The sequence below is a fragment of the Scyliorhinus torazame genome, chromosome 7 (assembly GCF_047496885.1).
Source record: "Scyliorhinus torazame isolate Kashiwa2021f chromosome 7, sScyTor2.1, whole genome shotgun sequence".
Classification (NCBI taxonomy): domain Eukaryota; kingdom Metazoa; phylum Chordata; class Chondrichthyes; order Carcharhiniformes; family Scyliorhinidae; genus Scyliorhinus; species Scyliorhinus torazame.
In genome coordinates, this window is record NC_092713.1 from 46,930,331 (window position 1) to 46,950,807 (window position 20,477).

General features: G+C 41.6%; 1 protein-coding gene across 3 annotated transcripts in view; it reads left to right on the plus strand.

Moving 5' to 3' along the window:
* kdm4aa (lysine (K)-specific demethylase 4A, genome duplicate a) overlaps positions 1–20,477 on the plus strand; it is a 129,176-nt gene that overhangs the window by 21,645 nt on the left and 87,054 nt on the right. For 2 of the 3 annotated variants that reach the window (XM_072510644.1, XM_072510643.1), the window contains exons 3-9: positions 236–411; positions 7,499–7,613; positions 9,379–9,572; positions 12,132–12,181; positions 16,425–16,528; positions 18,070–18,207; positions 19,273–19,550. In XM_072510644.1, coding sequence (XP_072366745.1) covers positions 236–411; positions 7,499–7,613; positions 9,379–9,572; positions 12,132–12,181; positions 16,425–16,528; positions 18,070–18,207; positions 19,273–19,550 — 1,055 coding nt within the window. The remainder of the gene's footprint in view (positions 1–235; positions 412–7,498; positions 7,614–9,378; positions 9,573–12,131; positions 12,182–16,424; positions 16,529–18,069; positions 18,208–19,272; positions 19,551–20,477) is intronic. The other variant, XM_072510645.1, reaches the window with a different exon arrangement.

Here is a 20,477-nt window from a genome sequence, read left to right on the forward strand (position 1 = left end):
TCAGTTAAGACCTTAAAGGCATGGCAAAGGTTCGCAGCTGCATATCCGCACAATCTTGATCAGGAACACAATGAGCAAAGCCACAGGAGGTCTAGTATTTTGCAATACTGTTGACTCGTGTGACCTATTTCTTAAAAAGCTGTATTGCCCAAAACACTACTTTTTTTGTTTCAAACATACATTTAGAAATATAGAGTTGTAACTTCACCCGACTAATTCTCCTTGTCCCGAACAGGTTGTCCCTCCAAAGGAATGGAAACCGTGTAGGAGCTACGATGACATTGATGATCTGGTGATTCCAGCCCCTATTCAACAGGTGGTGACAGGCCAGTCAGGCCTCTTCACACAATACAACATCCAGAAGAAGCCAATCACTGTACGCGAATTCCGAAAAATTGCGAACAGTGATAAGTAAGAGAGCCTCTTTCAGTTGTTGCTTATCGTAGATTTGATAAAATCAATTTGTTAGCCCATATTAAACTAGAAGCCAACAATTTTTCTTAGTGTACAAAGTGTGTTTTGAAAATTTCAAATATCTAGTTTTGGGGAGATCATGTTGCATCCTAATCAAGTTTCTGACTTGAAGCTGCAGTTATGAGTGATACATCAAACTAGTGGTATTTGCCTTTCGTTGTGCTCTAGCATGCCAATAATGAACAGGAGCAGTCAAAATAGTTGAGGTGATTTTATTAGATGGCAAGGTAGCAAACGTAGATGACTGAATAGCGTTTGCACCACAGAAACAGGCCATTTGACTGACCCAACTGTGTGCAGTTTGCACTTTCTCGCCGTGTCTGCATGGGTGCTCCGGTTTCCTCCCACAGTCCAAAGATGTGCAGGTTAGATGGATTGGTCATGATCAATTGCCCCTTAGTGTCTAAAAGGTTAGGTTGGGTTACTGGTGGCGGGGCGTGGTCCTAGGTAGGGTACTCTTCTGGAGGGTCGGTGCAGACTTGATGGGTCGAGTGGCCTGCACTGTAGGGATTCTAGTCTATGGTATTTATGCTCTGCACAAGCTTCCTCCCACTGTCTTTCGTTTAATCCTATCTATAATCCTTCCTTTTCTTTCTGCCCCCATGTACATAACCTAACTTCCCTTAAAGGCATTCATAGTAGTTTCCTCAACTACTCCGTGGTAGCAAGTTCTAATTCCTAACTTGTTTCTCCTATAATAATTGTATTTGAGTGGCTATTTTGTACTTCGGTCTGTAATTTTTGATTCTCCTACAAGTGTCAACATTTTCTGTATGTCTACTCCGTCAAACCCCTGGATAATTTGAAGACCCAGCTTCCTCCTGTCTAGAGAAAAGCGTGACAGCATATTCCAGTATCGTCTTTGTAAATCTGTTTGTCCCTTCATCAGTGTTCTATATCCTTTTTGCAATGTGGCGATCAGCACCGCATTCTTCAATGCAATCTAACAATTCTTCGATACAAGTTTACTGTAACTTCCTTGCTTTTAAATTCCATTCCTCTAGAAACAAGCTCCAGTGCTTTTTTATTTAGTTTGCGTTGCTACTTTTAACCTGTGGAGGTGTATCCCTAGATTCTTTGGCTCCTCTACCCTATTCTTCATGTGAAGTATGTGGCTGCCTTATTCCTCCTACCAAAATGTACCACCTCATACTTCATCTATTTGAGAGACATTTACACTTGTGTTGTTTTATAATCCTCTACATTAACTATACCTAACTAATGCTATATCTGCAAATTTTGAAATTGTATTTACAATTTCTGAGCTCAAATCATTTCTGTAAATAGTGAACAGCAGTGGTCCCAGCACCACTCGTCTGAAGGCCATTTCCTAATTTTTGTCAGTTCTTTTAACCCCCTTGGCTCTCCTGTCCTGTAGCCAGCTGGCTATCCATTCTTTTAAATGTCTCCTCAGTGTTTTTTTTCTTTCTTTTTAAATTCAGAGTACCCAATTATTTTTTTTTCCAATTAAGGGGCAATTTAGTGTGGCCAATCCACCTAACCAGCACATTTTGAGTTGTGGGGTGAAACCCACGCAGACACGGGGAGAATGTGCAAACTCCACATGTACAGTGACCCAGGGCCAGGATTAGAACCCGGGTCCTCAGCGCCATTGTCCCAGTGCTAACCACTGCGCCGCCGTGCTACCCTTCTGTCTCCTCAGTTAATGTGCTCTCATTATAAAATGAACAGGACGAGGTTATAATTATATATAATCACTTATTGTCACAAGTAGGCTTCAATGACGTTACTGTGAAAAGCCCCTAGTCGCCATGTTCTGGCGCCTGTTCGGGGAGGCCAGTACGGGAATTGAACCCGCGCTGCTGGCATTGTTCTGCATTACAAGCTAGTTTTTTAGCCCACTGTGCTAAACCAGCCATTGGTGGCGGTAATGTCACTGGGCTGGTAATCCAGAGGCCCAGATTAATGTTTTGGGGACATGCGTTCAAATCCTATCACAGAACTTGGTGGAATTTAAATACAGTTAATGAATAAATCTGGAATTGTCTCAGATCGTGTTTTCCGGGTCCTTAAGGGGGAGGGGGAGCAGCCCCAAGTCGTGGTCCACATTGGCACTAACGACATAGGTAGGAAAGGGGACAAGGATGTCAGGCAGGCTTTCAGGGAGCTAGGATGGAAGTTCAGAACGAGAACAAACAGAGTTGTTATCTCTGGGTTGTTGCCCGTGCCACGTGATAATGAGATGAGGAATAGGGAGAGAGAGCAATTAAACACGTGGCTACAGGGATGGTGCAGGCTGGAGGGATTCAGATTTCCGGATAACTGGGGCTCTTTCTGGGCAAGGTGGGACCTCTACAGACAGGATGGTCTACATCTGAACCTGAGGGGCACAAATATCCCGGGGGGGGAGATTTGTTAGTGCTCTTTGGGGGGGGTTTAAACTAATGCAGCAGGGGCATGGGAACCTGGATTGTAGTTTTAGGGTACGGGAGATTGAGAGTATAGAGGTCAGGAGCACAGATTTGACTTCGCAGGAGGGGGCCAGTGTTCAGGTAGGTGGTTTGAAGTGTGTCTACTTCAATGCCAGGAGTATACGAAATAAGGTAGGGGAACTGGCAGCATGGGTTGGTACCTGGGACTTCGATGTTGTGGCCATTTCGGAGACATGGATAGAGCAGGGACAGGAATGGTTGTTGCAGGTTCTGGGGTTTAGGTGTTTTAGTAAGCTCAGAGAAGGAGGCAAAAGAGGGGGAGATGTGGCACTGCTAGTCAAGAACAGTATTACGGTGGCGGAGAGGATGCTAGATGGGGACTCTCCTTCCGAAGTAGTATGGGCTGAGGTTAGAAACAGGAAAGGAGAGGTCACCCTGTTGGGAGTTTTCTATAGGCCTCCAAATAGTTCTAGGGATGTAGAGAAAAGGATGGCGAAGATGATTCTGGATAAGAGCAAAAGTAACAGGATAGTTATGGGAGACTTTAACTTTCCAAATATTGACTGGAAAAGATATAGTTCAAGTACATTCGATGGGTCGTTTTTTGTACAATGTGTGCAGGAGGGTTTCCTGACACAATATGTTGACAGGCCAACAAGAGGCGAGGCCACATTGGATTTGGTTTTGGGTAATGAACCAGGCCAGGTGTTAGATTTGGAGGTAGGTGAGCACTTTGGCGACAGTGACCACAATTCGGTGACGTTTACGTTAGTGATGGAAAGGGATAAGTATACCCCGCAGGGCAAGAGTTATAGCTGGGGGAAGGGCAATTATGATGCCATTAGACATGACTTGGGAGGGGTAGGTTGGAGAAGTAGGCTGCAAGTGTTCGGCACACTGGATATGTGGAGCTTGTTCAAGGAACAGCTACTGCGTGTTCTTGATAAGTACGTACCGGTCAGGCAGGGAGGAAGGCGTCGAGCGAGGGAACCGTGGTTTACCAAAGAAGTGGAATCTCTTGTTAAGAGGGAGAAGGAGGCCTATGTAAAGATGAGGTGTGAAGTTTCAGTTGGAGCACTTGATAGTTACAAGGTAGCGAGGAAGGATCTAAAGAGAGAGCTAAGACGAGCAAGGAGGGGACATGAGAAGTATTTGGCAGGTAGGATCAAGGAAAACCCAAAAGCTTTCTATAGGTATGTCAGGAATAAAAGAATGACTAGGGTAAGAGTAGGGTCAGTCAAGGCCAGGGATGGGAAGTTGTGTGTGGAGTCTAAGGAGTTAGGCGAGATACTAAATGAATATTTTTCGTCAGTATTCACTCAGGAAAAAGAGAATGTTGTGGAGGAGAATGCTGAGACCCAGGCTATTAGAATAGATGGCATTGAGGTACGTAGGGAAGAGGTGTTGGCAATTCTGGACAGGCTGAAAATAGATAAGTCCCCGGGGCCTGATGGGATTTATCCTAGGATTCTCTGGGAAGCCAGGGAAGAGATTGCTGAGCCTTTGGCTTTGATTTTTATGTCATCATTGGCTACAGGAATAGTGCCAGAGGACTGGAGGATAGCAAATGTGGTTCCTTTGTTCAAGAAGGGGAGTAGAGACAACCCCGGCAACTATAGACCGGTGAGCCTCACATCTGTTGTGGGTAAAGTCTTGGAGGGGATTATAAGAGACAAGATTTATAATCATCTAGATAGGAATAATATGATTAGGGATAGTCAGCATGGCTTTGTGAAGGGTAGGTCATGCCTCACAAACCTTATCGAGTTCTTTGAGAAGGTGACTGAACAGGTAGACAAGGGTAGAGCAGTTGATGTGGTGTATATGGATTTCAGTAAAGCGTTTGATAAGGTTCCCCACAGTAGGCTATTGCAGAAAATACGGAGGCTGGGGATTGAGGGTGATTTAGAGATGTGGATCAGAAATTGGCTAGCTGAAAGAAGACAGTGGGTGGTGGTTGATGGGAAATGTTCAGAATGGAGTTCAGGTACAAGTGGCGTACCACAAGGATCTGTTCTGGGGCTGTTGCTGTTTGTCATTTTTATAAATGACCTAGAGGAGGGCGCAGAAGGATGGGTGAGTAAATTTGCAGACGACACTAAAGTCGGTGGTGTTGTCGACAGTGCGGAAGGATGTTGCAGGTTACAGAGGGACATAGATAAGCTGCAGAGCTGGGCTGAGAGGTGGCAAATGGAGTTTAATGTAGAGAAGTGTGAGGTGATTCACTTTGGAAGTAATAACAGGAATGCGGAATATTTGGCTAATGGTAAAATTCTTGGAAGTGTGGATGAGCAGAGGGATCTCGGTGTCCATGAACATAGATCCCTGAAAGTTGCCACCCAGGTTGATAGGGTTGTGAAGAAGGCCTATGGAGTGTTGGCCTTTATTGGTAGAGGGATTGAGTTCCAGAGTCATGAGGTCATGTTGCAGCTGTACAAAACTCTGGTACGGCCGCATTTGGAGTATTGCGTACAGTTCTGGTCACCTCATTATAGGAAGGACGTGGAAGCTTTGGAACGGGTGCAGAGGAGATTTACCAGGATGTTGCCTGGTATGGAGGGAAAATCTTATGAGGAAAGGCTGATGGACTTGGGGTTGTTTTCGTTAGAGAGAAGAAGGTTAAGAGGAGACTTAATAGAGGCATACAAAATGATCAGGGGGTTAGATAGGGTGGACAGTGAGAGCCTTCTCCCGCGGATGGAAATGGCTAGCACGAGGGGACATAGCCTTAAACTGAGGGGTAATAGATATAGGACAGAGGTCAGAGGTAGGTTCTTTACGCAAAGAGTGGTGAGGCCGTGGAATGCCCTACCTGCACCAGTAGTGAACTCGCCAACATTGAGGGCATTTAAAATTGATTGGATAAGCATATAGATGATAATGGCATAGTGTAGGTTAGATGGCTTTTGTTTTTTGACTTCCCATGTCGGTGCAACATCGTGGGCCGAAGGGCCTGTACTGCACTATATCGTTCTGTGTTCTAATTGAAAGGTAGTTTCAGAAATGGTGACCATGCAACCATCATCAATTGTCACTGAAAATCCATCTGGTCCATAATGTCCATTTAAGGAAGGAGATCTGCTTCCTTACCCGGTCTGGCCTATAGACCCACAGCAACATAATTAACTGACCTCTGAAATGGCCTAGAAAGCTACCCCGCTGTGGTTTTAAGACTTGAAAATGTCAAAGTATTTCTTGGAGGAGTTCAGGCTAGATTAAGGAATTTGTTCAAAGATCTCAAAATCAAAGAGTACTTGAAATTGCTGCTCCTCTAAGCTTCCTTGAAGCAAGTTAAAGCAACACCAATTGAATCTAGCCTTAGCGGTCAAAGTCCTGCTTGCACGGTATGAAATAGCGCTTTGTGGTTTGTTGCTCATGTTAATATAATTGTGTCCTGGCCCGTTGAACTTTAATTGTCTCAGCACCCTATCTGGAGCTTGAATTTAGGTAGTTGGGCTTGTTAAATTGTTGGTCCCATCTCTAACATGGGTAGTGGGAGCAGAAGCAAAGGGAGAATAAGGTGTATGAAGAGTTCTGTGGAAGGGATTAAGGTGTCTAGTACATATTTTAATTAATGTAGAGTTAATACTACATTTCTTTTGATGTTGTGAATGAAAAGCCCAGAAGTTTTATTATTTTAACTAGTTTTATTGGGTGGCTACTATTAAAGCTATTGCTGAATTTCCTATGGTTTTATTACTCCTAATGCTACTGTTTTTTAATGGTGTCTGAGCTTTAAAAACCTGGGAGGAGAGAAGAATTTATCTGGACTCGCCAGCACAGTAAGAATTCAAAATAAATATTTGAAATGTACTATTCTGCTCTGCAGTCTAACCCAGTGTTGTTCAAACTTTATTTCCGGGGACCCATTTTTACCAACCGGCCAACCTTCGCGACCCAACCCGGCTGACCTTTGCGACCCACGCCGGCCGACCATCGTGACCCATGCTGGCTGACCTTTGCGACCCACGCCGGCCGAGCTGAGCGACCCACCATTTTTTCTTACCTTATTTGCTGTTGATAAAAATGGAGGAAATGGTTTTGGGTCCCTTTGGCCCTCATACACGCTCCTCCAATGGAACCTGTTGGATGAAGGTGAAGCCTTCCGGTGTCGGAAAGTCTGTCCAAAGTTCTGAATTTTTTTTCCGTAAAATTTTATTAAATAAAACCCCCCCTGAACTTATTAAAAAAAAATGTTTTAATGAATAAAGCCCCCCCCCCCGAACTTGTAAAAAAATAAATAAAATGAATAAAAGCCCCCCCGAACTTGTAAAACAAAAAGCTGCGACCGTTTAAAAAAACAGCGGCCGCACTGCGCATGCGCGCCCGATGATCGTGCACGCATGCGAATTCGGCCACATTTTAAAAACATGTTCGTGGCCATTTTAAAGGCCGCTTGCAGCCGGCGTTATTAAAAGCAGGCTGCAGCGCGGGGATTTGCGTGATCGGGAGCGCTGCAAAGGACAGCTCCGCGACCCTCCTGACAGCCGCCCGCGACCCACCCGCGGGTCGCGCCCCCGAGTTTGAAGAACCAATAAACTCTAGAAATCAAGTTTAACTCCTTTCTGAAGAAAATTCAAGTCCAGTTACAATTATTCGATTTTTGGCTATTAAATGTGTTCCTCTTTCAGATACTGCACCCCTCGCTATTCAGACTTTGATGATCTGGAGCGCAAGTATTGGAAAAATCTCACGTTTAACGCACCAATCTATGGTGCAGATGTCAATGGTACATTGTACAATGAGGTACGGTATAAATAAATCCCTCATGTTTTCAGTATTGTTGTGGTTCCCAGATATATTTAATATAGTGGTCTTGCTTCAGTGTGCCCCAGTTTTTTCCTCCCTCTTGCTCCTGAAAATGTTTTTAAACTGAATGGAATCCAAACATTGCGTGGCCTGTTGTGTATTTTGTAACATAACCAGAATTGATGAGAACTGTTGTCTCCCAAATCAGACTTGGTTATTGAGGATGAGTGGCATTACGTTTTAGTTTAATGGTATCGTAGGTATCGTAGGATCATACAGAACAGGAGGAGGCCATTTGGCCCATTGTACTCGTGTCAGTTCTCTCCAAAAGACCTGCCAGTTTGTCTTTCTTCCTTGCTCCTTCCCTTTAGTCGTGCAAATATTTTCTTTTAAAAAGCATTTCCATTTTCCTTTTGAAAGCTGCTATTGCATTTGCTAGCACCACCCTTTCAGGCAGTATATTCAAGGTCCTAACCGGTTACTAAGTAAAAATAAGTTCTCTTTTCTGTTGGTGACCTCTGGTTACTGACCTTTTGTTACTGAAAATGGTGCAAAACCGTTCATAATTTTGAACCATAGAATTTACATTGCAGAAGGAGGCCATTCGGCCCATCGAGTCTGCACCGGTCCTTGGAAAGAGCACCCTACTTAAGCCCACGCCTCCACCCTATCCCCGTAACCCCACCTAACCTTTTGGACACTAAGGGACAATTTAGCATGGCCAATCTACCAAATCTGCACATCTTTGGACTGTGGGAGGAAGCCGGAGCACCTGGAGGAAACCCACACAGCCACGGAGAGAACGTGCAAACTCCACACAGACAGTCACCCGAGGCCGGAATTGAACCCGGGACCCTGGAGCTGAGAGGCAGCAGTGCTAACCACTGTGCCACCATCCCCTTCAGTCCCAGCTTCTCCAGTTTCCAGATAACTGAAATCACTCATTTCTGATGCCATTCTAGTAGATCTAACAGGACGTGATTTTACTCATGACCTGAGTGATTAGATTACTTTATGAACTTATGTGGAAAACTGTAGTATGTAATTTCAGAACTCCATTTAAATCAGCATAAAACTGAAGGATTGTGGTTTTTAAACATACTTCAGGTTATTAAAATTATGTTTTAAATTCTCATTGTCCGCATCCTCCTCTCTGCTCTACTTCCTTCAGTTTTCTCTGCTCCAATGTCTATCCTTTCCTTTCTTTCTCTAATTGAGCTTTGGTGCTCTCCATGCATAAGATGTTACTGCTGCCTAGTCTAGACTTTCTCCTTGCTTCATTACCTGTGTTTGAGTTGATGGGTCAGATAGCTGTTTCTAAATCTCTAACTGTGCGTCCCAGTGACTAATTGCACCCTCACTAAATGTAGAAATGGCTTGACCTCCATTTTGTAACCTCCAGTTGGGATCAGGTATGTGCTGATTTAAGAATAGCAGATGTAGGATTGTACCTCAATGGCACATTTGTAAAGTTATTGAAAATAAATACGCTGCTTGTGACTGTCTTTTGACGAAAGGTCAACATGTAGCGGCAGTTCATTTTATTCTATCATGGTGAACCTGGTTTCCCAGGATATTTTGTGCCTGCTGGGAGTAGGGGAAGTGAATGGAGTACTGTCTCATTTCCACAAGATAGATACATTAGTGTGCACCTTTAATTAATTTCTTTGTAAGTAAGCTTGCATGTTGCACATTTTCCAAATGTGTTTTTTTTTTTTAAATGAAACATTTTGCTCACAGATATAATTTCCTGTTTGTTTAGGGTGTCACTGACTGGAACATTGGGCATTTGAACACTATCCTGGATGTGGTAGAAAAAGAGAGTGGTATCACAATTGAAGGAGTCAATACACCATATCTCTATTTTGGAATGTGGAAAACCACCTTTGCTTGGCACACTGAGGACATGGATCTCTACAGCATTAACTACCTGCACTTTGGCGAACCCAAGTCCTGGTAACAGGCTCAGAATTCCTTGCACTGTTCATGTTTTGAATACGCTATCTTGGATTTAAAATGTGTTACAGTGGAATAGCTTAAGCAGTTTAATACTTGACTTCACACACTAAAATGACTAGTTTTTAAAAAAAAATGTTTTATTAAGGCATTTATATAAAAATCAAACACACAAATAAGAGCAAACTTGTACAACATAACAATTAACCAACACCCCCACCTCGGGAATTGCGCCACTTTGCTCACCCACACACCCGCTTTTGGTGGCTTTGAGTCCCTCCACCCAAGCAAAATCTGTCTCCGAGCTATCAGGGAGGCAAAGACCAAGACATCAGCCTCTCTCACCCCCTGGACTCTAAAATGACTAGTTAACAGCTCCTTTATTGTCGTGCAACAACAGTGTTGCAACTACCAGGATGGCAGGAGGTGAACTAAAAGGGCTTTTATCTTTTCATTGTCAAATAACTCCTCTTGTTGCTATGGAAATCGAGGTAAAATCTAAATATGGGGCTTCAAGTAGGAATGAGCTTATCTATTTTGGGGAAAGGGAGAAGGAGATGACTTTAATATTCAGTCACTGTTTGACTTGTGTTTCCTACTGATTCGTGTTTGTGTAAATGCTGAACAGATGAACTGAGTAGGATTAAGACATGCAGCTAAATAAAAAGAAAAAGAAACTTTTGTGTTCTAGTGCCTTTCCAATCATCCGCTTGCCTAGTGGTCAGTTAACAACTAGCCGCTGTTATGTAGACAAATGTGACAGTCTATTTATGCACTGCATCGAGCTAAACAACTAGTTAATATGCTTTTACTGCTGTTGGTTAAGTGATAAATATTGCTCAGGACATTGGGACCACTTCTACTGGAAAACCAGTCCCTGATTTAGATCAACAATAGAAAATACTGGACAATCTCAGCAGGTCTGACAGCATCTGCGGAGAGAGAAGAGAGCTAGCGTTTTGAATCTGGATGATCCTTTGACAAAGAGACAACCAGACGCTCTCAGACCTGCTGAGATTGCCCAGTGTTTTCGGTTTGTTTCCGATTCCAACATCCGCAGTAATTTGCTTTTACCCTGCCTTGTGAAATGGAGCTACATGTGGAGGGCCATGGGTCTTGAAATTTGGATAGCTTTGTATTTATCCTATCTAGAAATGGCCTTCATCTAGCTTATTTAGAAATGGATAAGGAATGAAGAACGGACAAGGACTGTCCATACAAGCCACTTCTGCAGTTCCATTTATGTGCCCACAGCAACAAAGATTGAGGAAAAACTTTTTAAAGCAGCAAAATGTTTGAATCGCAGATTTCACAAAAAATATGCACCAGTTTACTGTAAAATGTGGTGATAGGGAAGCATTTTTGCAGAAATTTCAGCCCTATCTACAATTGAAGAGATTTGCTTGAGCAGGACTGGCCTCACGATCATCAGTGTCCCCATTTCAACTGAGTGAGCTGTATAGTGACGACTGTTTCCTAATTGTTGAAATCGTGTGAAGGGTCTAATTCAAATATATAGTCAACGCGGGGTCTGTGTAATACAAACATGGTCTCCTTTTCAGCACCAAAGTCACCTGTCAGGAAATTTGGTGATTCCCAGGCCTGATTTATTGAGGCCTGTCTGCAAAGCTCCACATCCTGCCCAGACTATGGATTGTTTACCTCACTGCTCCTGATGTTGTGTTGAGCCTGGTTTCAGAAGTGCGCAGTTCAAATATGGAGTAGACAAAGTGGAGCTGCAAAGTGAAATTTAAGGATTTCGAGGTCACCCTTGTGAACAGTAGAGATTTTTGACAAAGCATTCACCCATTGTGTTTGTTCTGGTCAATGTAGAGAACAGTGCTCCAAGATAGAGAATTAAAGTAAATATGTTTTTTTTTCACTTGATACTGGCTGTGTTATTACTTGCGAGTACTTGATATTGACAAGGGGTACTCAAATGTGGAAGAAGGAGATTGGACAGACCTGTTCAAAACCATGAAATGATTGACTGGCAAGATAGAACTGTTCCCATTGGCAGAAGGGTTGAGAACAAGAGGATACAGATTTAAGACAATTGACAAAAGAGCCAAAGGCAACATTGAAAAGATTTTAATGCAGCAAGTGGTTAGGATCTAGAATGCCTAAAAGTGTAATGGGGGCAGATTCTGTTGTGAATTTCAAAGGGAATTGGATGTGCACCTGCTGAAGAAAGGGGAGTGGGACTACCTAAATTGTTCTTGCAGAAAGCCAACATAGACCCGATGGGCTGAATGGCCTCCATTGCTATACCCATTCTGGACCAATAATGAAAGCCAATCACTTATTCAAATAAAATCTATCTGGTTTACTAATTTAAACTCATTTTTATAAATTATTTTGGGACTTGTTTTGTTGCCCGTCTGCCTGAAATTAGTCAGCATAACTTGGTGAGCTACATTAGACAACTTTTACCATGGAAAGTCAGAACAAAAAATGTTAGTGTTTCTGCCACTGGTGGAATTGTGCTACTTCAGGTGTTCTTGTGTCTCTCTCAGATTGGCAGTGCACAAATAAAGAATTTAATCTATATTCTTTCAGGTACACTATCCCTCCGGAGCATGGAAAGCGACTGGAACGCTTGGCTAAAGGTAAATAATTATATTGCAATCTTTTTGGCCTTTGTTTGAATTTCTCCCTTGATATAACGTCCAGGAGAGAATTTTCTGTTGAATTGGTAGGGAGCTTACTGCAGGGAAGAAATATTACCAGTTTTGTATGATTTCCGTTCAAGGAACTATGAAGTTTCTTACCATTATGAAGGAGATTACATTTAATTCCTTGCTGGTAACTTTGTGACATCACTGGTTTGTCCTTCTATTGGAAATTATAGCAGTAGTGACACAAACAATTTTATGATCCAATTGAGCTGCATGACCTTTGGCGCCAGATTCAAGTTCTTTCCCATCATTTCCAACACCAGACCCACCTGCACCCCATGACACCACCATTTTTCCTATAAAAGAATCTGTGCAATTGGTGGTCTTGATAAAGGCATGACATTTTGTGAAGTGTAATAAGATTTTCTCTCCAACATAGTGCCTCCTCACCTCGCCGCCCCCATCAATTTTATATGTTCAATTAATTTTAAAACAACTGCATCTTTCCTTTACACCCCTGCCCTTCTTGAAGGAGTAAGCAACCTTTTTGGACTGAGCCAAACAACTTTTCAGATGTGTAGAATCCTGGCATTAGGTTGTATTCCTGGAAGACTGTCTCTAGTGACAATAACTGTAGAGACACATTCTGGAATGGTTCCAGTGAGAGTTGGTGCTTGCTGCTGGCATCGCGTCTGATGTGTAGCTGTCCAGTCCACAGAGTCTGGTCTCGCCACCTAATTCATGCACTTGACATAAAGGGGTCGGAGTATCTTATTTACTAGTTTCTTTTTGAGGGGATGAGATTGGAAAGATGCAAGTTACTTTAATCTGTAGAGCATTGTAGGTACTTTTTAATCATATTTGTCCAACTGTACAAGTAGTGAACATTGACCCATTCATAATCGAAAACAGCAGTTATTTATTATTTTAACCATGCATGAAAGAGGGCTTTTGAAAATTCATTCCAAGGTCTTTTTAGAAAAGGTTAGGGCAGCACAGTGGCGCAGTGGGTTAGCCCTGCAGCCTCACGGCTCGATCCCGCCTCTGGGTCACTGTCCGTGTGGAGTTTGCACATTCTCCCCGTGTTTGCGTGCATTTCGCCCCCACAACCCAAAGATGTGCAGGCTAGGTGGATTGGCCACACTAAAATTGCCCCTTAATTGGAAAAAAATGAATTGGGTCCTCTAAATTTAAAAAAAAAAGGTTAATCCACAGAACCTCTCCATTCAACAGATCCATCAGTTGAAGTTCTGCAAACAACATTTGTTCAGAATGCACAGAGGTGGGAGCTCCTTTCGACCAGTTTTTCACGGGAGAGGGCATTAAACCCCAGGCTTTTGAAATGTGCTTGAATTATACACTTTAGTGGAGGTGTTTCAAATCCTATAAATTCTTAATTGTGAAATATGTAAATTAAAACCTTACTTTGTGCATATAAATACCAGTTACTGGGGAAAGGAAGGGCAGGAAACATTCTTTACATGCAGTATTTAATTTCTCATTATTTGTATGTTCTTCTCACATTTTGTTTTTATAAATTTAGAGTACCCAATTATTTTCTTTCCAATTAAGGGGCAATTTAGCATGGCCAATCCACCTAACCTGCACATCTTTGGGTTGTGGGGGCGAAACCCACGCAGACACGGAGAGCATGTGCAAACTCCACACGGACAGTGACCCAGGGCCGGGATTCGAACCCGGGTCCTCCGTGCCGTAGGCAGCATGCTAACCACTGCGCCACGTGCTGCCCACTTCTTCTCACATTTAGTCATTTAGGATTAATTGTTTCCTCAAGTCTTTGGAAGATTCTGATGAGTAATTTAATGGCTGTTTTCAATGTGATTCAACCATTCCCTACTCTTCAGTTCTACTGCTTCGGTTTAAGACCATAAAAGGGGTCTGAGTATCTTGTTTACTGGTTTCGTTTTGAGGGAAAGAGATTGGAACAATACAAGTTACTTTAACCTTTACTGCATTGCAGGCACATTTAATCAAATGTGTCCAGTTGTACATGAAGTAAACATTGACCCATTCATAATCGAAGACAACAGTTTAAGCAGGTTTAAGACAACAAAAAGTGGCAGCAAGTGTTACATAATAAGAAATGCAAACAAACAAATGCAACCTTTTACCGTGCGAGAAATCTATTCAATATCCGTACTCTTTCCAGATACTTTCAATTCTTGTAGAGTGATGCCAGTAGCGCAGGTTCAATTCCCGCACAGGCTGAGGTTATTCATGAAGGCTCCGCCTCCTCAACCTTTCCTCTCACCTGAAGTGTGGTGACCCTCAGCTTTTTAAATCGCCACCAGTCAGCTCACAAAGGGAAGAGCAGCCTGTGGTCCTCTGGGACCGTGGCAATATTTACATTTGTTCACAGAAGTGTGACGAAAATATAATTTTGGGAAAATAGAATTACTTGAATAATTTTGGTAGGCACTATTTATCTTGTGTTTTAAGCAATTTTATCATTGAGTAATATCACTGATGGCCAATTTCAGATTGAATCCACAGTCCCTCAATCACATATTGCCACCTAACACCATTGTGGGGACATTATCACCAGAGAACAGGAGCAGCTCTTGAAGGCCTAACAACACCATCTCCACCTTGACATGTAATAAGTACAACAAAAAAAAAGGCAAATTTTACTGCTTCATAAACGACCCACAAAAAACAGTGACAGTATGTCAACTGAAGCCACAGATGCCGCATCAGCCACCAAAGAATGGGTATAAATCAAGAATAAGTTGATCATTCTTTTTTTTCTCCACAACTTCAAATATCCAACACTTAAAATATCAAATTTTATGCTATATAACATCAAACTTGCATATGAAATTATAATCATCATGGGCATAGTCAGGGTGAATAGTCTGGCTTTTTCCAAGCGTGTAAGTGTCAATTGCAAGGGAGCACCAGTTCAAAGTGAGAGGGGGAAAAGTTTAAGGGAGATGTGCTGGGTACGTTTTTCACGCAGGGAGTGGTGAGTGCCTGGAAACGCGCTGCCAGAGAATGTGGTGGAAGCAGGCATATTAGCAACATTTCAGAGGTATCTGGGAGGAAATAGTGGGATACACAACTTCATGTCGGAGGTACTAAAGGTAAGGGTGGTCCGAGTCCAGCAATTTTTTTAGTGTGTCAGAAGACCTAGGATCCCAAGGGGCGAGAGAGGCCGATGTCTTGGCCTTTGCCCCTCTGGTAGTTTGGAGACGGATCTTACTAGCATGGAGGGACTCGGAGCCCCCAAAGTCGGGGGTATGAGCAAGTGAGTGACGGAGTTTCTCAGGCTTGAGAAAATTAAGTTCACCCTGAGGGGCTCGATGGAAGGGTTTGCCCAGAGGTGGCAGCCGTTTATCGACTTCGGACTAAGCTGTCAGCAGGGGTTGCTGGTGGTGGTGGGAGGGGGGAGGGGGGGGGGGGGGGTTAAAAAGAGGAGGCATGGCATGTTGGATAAGGTGGGGGTAGGTTGGTGGAGGATTATTGTTTGGGTGTTTATGTAGGCCATGTTGGCTGGTTTTGTTTTTCTTGATGTGTGGTTGCTTATTCTGTTAATTTATAACAAAAATGCCACAATTAAAAAAAAAAAAAAAAAAATAGAGGAAGTAAGGGCAGAAGGTTTTGTTTTTAGTTAGGGCACCATGATCAGCACAAGCTTGGAAGGCCGACGGCTTTGTTCCTGTGCCGTACTTTCTTTGTTCTGTTATTTGGAGGTCAGATTTAACTTTCCTTTATGCGGGACCTTGGATTCCTTTCATGACCCCTTTGATCTGTGTATTGGACTTTAACTGCCAGAGCAAATTGTATTAAACATTTTTCTGTTTTTAATGTGGCCAGGTGCAGTGGCACAATACCTGCTTTTCTAGAGATGTTTCTTTGCGTATGTAGAAAACAAGTATTAATAGACCATGTTAAACAATAACATTCTTTTCTTGCATGACAATTTTCCCCTCACTGTCTATGGGAGTAATACAGTTTAAAATGAGAAAATCAATTTTGAAACTCTTATTAAAAATGCTTAGTTAAAGGATGTTACATGTTGGAATGAGTTAACAGATGAACTATAAGAATTGAGTAATGGGGAATTCAAGGTGCAGTTGGATGCGAGACTGGGAAAAACTGGAGTGAAATTTAGTGAGATAAATAGACTTTCCTTGTCCTTGATTTTTGTCTTGTTTAGTAAATGCTTTGTGAGATGAATAATTTCAGCCTTGCTGATTTTTTTTTTTAATAGGCTTTTTCCCAGGAAGTGCTCAAAGCTGTGAAGCTTTTCTGCGGCATAAGATGACCTTAATATCCCCATCTATTCTCAAGAAATATGGAATCCCATTTGATCGGGTATGTACCGAATGCTATTGAGATGTACAATCCTAGTCTAAGCAATTCTTCAGGGGGGTATTTTTATTTTTATTGATATGATAGAGGTGTGGGCTAATGTCTGCCATTGTTGCACTCTACTTCATGGCAATTCATTTCAAAACAATTTGCTGTTGCGCTGGTTGATCAAAATCAACTAGTGAAGAGCCAATACTGAATATGATGGCCAAAACCTATTATGCAATAAATCTTACTGATTCATTCAGGTATTAAAAAGTTGAATGTCTGGAATGAGCAACTGTATTCAGGTACATCAAAATTTTCAATCACGTGATTCTGTACAAGGTTTAATAATTTGAGTAATTCAGACAAAAGTAACATTATCAAATTATTTTTCTAGACACATTGTCTACTCATTCCAGTTGTTGAATTGTGGAAACTAATTATAAAATAACTTAAAATCTTCATCTGAAAACGTTTTTCTCAGCCAGTATCGATTTCTGTACTCTTTGAATAAAGAAATAGTTGTTCTCAAAATAATTAGGTCATCTGTTTTTGAACAAGGGTTTAGTAATGGGGAAGATACATTTATTATATATGTTTAGTACTCTGTTATCTAGATATTTAAAAAAAATTCTTATCTCTATATGGAATCAGAGGCAGTTTTCACCTTTTTAAAAAAAATACTTTTAAAGCAGTTTTTTTAACCTGAAGTTTATTGGTTACTTCAATTTTGTGCTTGCATCACCAGTAGAGCAGTGACGTGTTTGTCGATCTCTGTCCAGAAGTAGAATATATCCACAATTCATCTTTCTGTTCGTATTGACTTCAGTTGCACTTGTACTGTTATTGGTCTGAAGATGGTAGCTGCAAAATTGACCCCATATTTTGGCAGTACCTAATTTTTCCAGCCCAGCTGTTGCCCACTTCAAGTTAGAAAGAAACTTGTGCAAGGTACTGCTTCTCTCAGTACGTTTTTTTAAAAGTGTTTTGTGAGCAGGAGTCTCCCTTTTATCAAAACAATTTACAAAACACACAGCCAGTCTACTACAGCACTCTGGGTGTACCTGCACCTCAGACTGCAGCAACTTCATTGCAGTGTTAATGTAAGCCTACTTGTGACAATAAACATTATTATATAATTAAAGAAGGCAGCTAACCACCACTTTCTCAAAAGGCAACAAGGGATGGGCAATAAATGCTGGCCTATCCAGCGACGGCTATTCCGGTAAATGAATTTCTTTAAAATTAGCAGTATTTCTAAAATGCCTATTGATCAACTGTTTTAAATCTTTTTGTGCTCTGCTTGACCTGGTTACTCTTCGTACCAGAAATTAAATGCACTTCTTGTCAATGCTAAATCATTTTTAATGTCTATGCTTCAATAGTAGGGAGAAAAATGGACAAAGATTTTGCTAAGCTGTTAATCCTCAAGCTTGTCTGTTTTTTGTTTTGTTGATTTGCTGTCCTACATGTTTGTATGGTATTTGTCTTATTTTTATCTGTAATGTATTCATTCTAAGGCAACAACACATTTTAATCATCTTTTAATTAATTCATAGGTAACTCAGGAGGCAGGGGAGTTTATGATCACATTCCCCTATGGTTATCATGCAGGCTTTAACCATGGCTTTAACTGTGCTGAATCAACAAACTTTGCCACACTTCGATGGATAGAGTATGGGAAGCATGCCGTTCTAGTACGTATTCTTTGATAGTATTTTATTATTGATCTCTGGAGGTGCCATAGGTTTTATAATGCTTATTTTCTTGGGTTAGCTATTAGTACAAATTAATATTTCATGTGATAGTATGACTACTGATTCGTTTAGAATTGCTATCAATCTTTATAGCCTTTTACATTTAAAATCTGTAGCAGTTTGAAAATAGTCACTTATCTGTTGGGTAAAGAAAAATGTTATAGTAAATGAGGCACCTCTGAACTGGGAGTAAAATCTCCTGCAATTCCAGTTTACCATAACCGATTTCCAGCATCATTACTCATAGCCTGTAATTTGAAGCACAGTTGCTATGTTTAGCTGCTAACTTGGCCTGTTCTTTAACAAATCCTGATCAAATATAAATTGCTCAAGTTCAGAGTAGTTGTAACTGCTTGTAAATTTCGACGGCTTCAGGTTTAGTCATTAGCTTTTCTTAAAAACTATTTTGTATTTGTAATAAAGTGTTACCATTAGTGTGAAACAGACGTATGCACATCATGTAGGATTTAAAAATATCCTTTGCCAATACACAACAGGAGACAATGATCTAACCAACCAATGTAGAAAGTGTACCGTTTATGGTCAAGATGACTTGAGTAGCAAAGAAAATAAGAACGAGAGGAAAAAAATTGGTTATGTTCTTCCGGAGAGGAAATTTGATTAGAGTAGACACTTTTTTTTTTCCAGAGAAAGGAGAAAGGGTTTCAAGTGTCATCAGCTAATTTTGATTTTTTTTTTTGAACTCCATACTTCAATTGTTTATAAAACAGTTTATTGATTTGTTGACGCTGCAGAGATTTTCATGTTGCATTTGACGAGAAAAATATCCGTACCAGTTTTGGTATATTACTAATCCGATTGGAACTCGCATTATATATGCTATTATAATATAATAGTCAGACGTTGCATTATTCTGTATTGTACTTGCCATTGTTCCTATTTCTTGTGCATTGCACACCACGGATACAAGACCACATTTTGTGGTCTTTTACTTACTTGATTATTTCCACTGCATTATGGTAATGATAACTTTTTATTATCCAGTGCTCATGCAGGAAGGATATGGTAAAAATTTCGATGGATGTTTTTGTGCGCAAGTTTCAGCCTGAACGTTACAAGTTGTGGAAAGTAGGAAAAGATACTATTTTCATTGATCACACACGGGCCACTCCAGAAGCAGTTGAATTTCTTGACGAAGAGTTAAACTCTGTAACTACAAAGAGTTTGAAGGACCAGGATGCTGATGCAGCTGAAATTGAATTGGATGGCAAAGTTGAGAAAGAAGTATCCACCCAGCAGGAAGACCATGATGAAATAAAAAGGTAGAATATTTTCTACTGCTTGGACCTCTCAGGTGCTAAGCTGGTTAAGTCTCATAGGGAAATGCCACTTTGTTAATCACTGCTCCAATGTATTTTTTATTATGTCCATTTTCAAAGGGGAAAAGTTAGATGAGCCTTTCTTAGCATAGGTACAACAGGTATCAGTAATAGTAACTGGTAGTTTATAACCTGTGGTGCTTAAGTTCAAATCTCTATTTCCATCTTTTCGCGTGATGGATTTTATTTTTTTGCTTTAATTGTGAAGCTGCAGCAGTGGAATTTGGCTTTCTATGAAAACAAAAAATTGTAAATTGTGGAATTTTAAAAAACATTTTATTCCTACATCATTCACCATATAAGGAAGTAGCTTAGTCAACTAATCAAAGATTCTGGCAAGCAGTTCCTATTGCCTATGGTTTGAACGCTTTGTCCTGCACCATCTTTAATACTCTTCCTTAGCAAGCAGTTTATTTAACCTTTAGTAGGAGACATGGGGTGGGATTCTCAGAGTCTCTGCGCCGAAATTGCGATCGGCGTGGGGGTGGAGAATGGGCGGTGACGCCGAAATCCAGCGCAACGCCTCTCCCGTGATTCTACGGTCCCCGGAGAATTGCTGCGAATCGCGCTAGGTCAACGCAGCCAGGTAGGGGGGCATTGACAAAGGCCCCCGCGGCGATTCTGCGAGGGCGACTCCCGATCGGAAGTGCACGGCCCCGTATCCGCAGCCAGAGCTGCGAGGAGCATTCCAAGGCCCTGCTAGCCCCCTGCAAATTGGAGAATCACTCTGGACTTTCTTACTGAAAGTCCAGAGTGAAACGCCCGCGTTTTGACGCTGGCGTGGGGACATAGCCCCATTATTGGACAATCTGACCATGGTACCTTAAGAGAACAATTTTCTGACAGTTGGCCATTTTACGGAAATACATG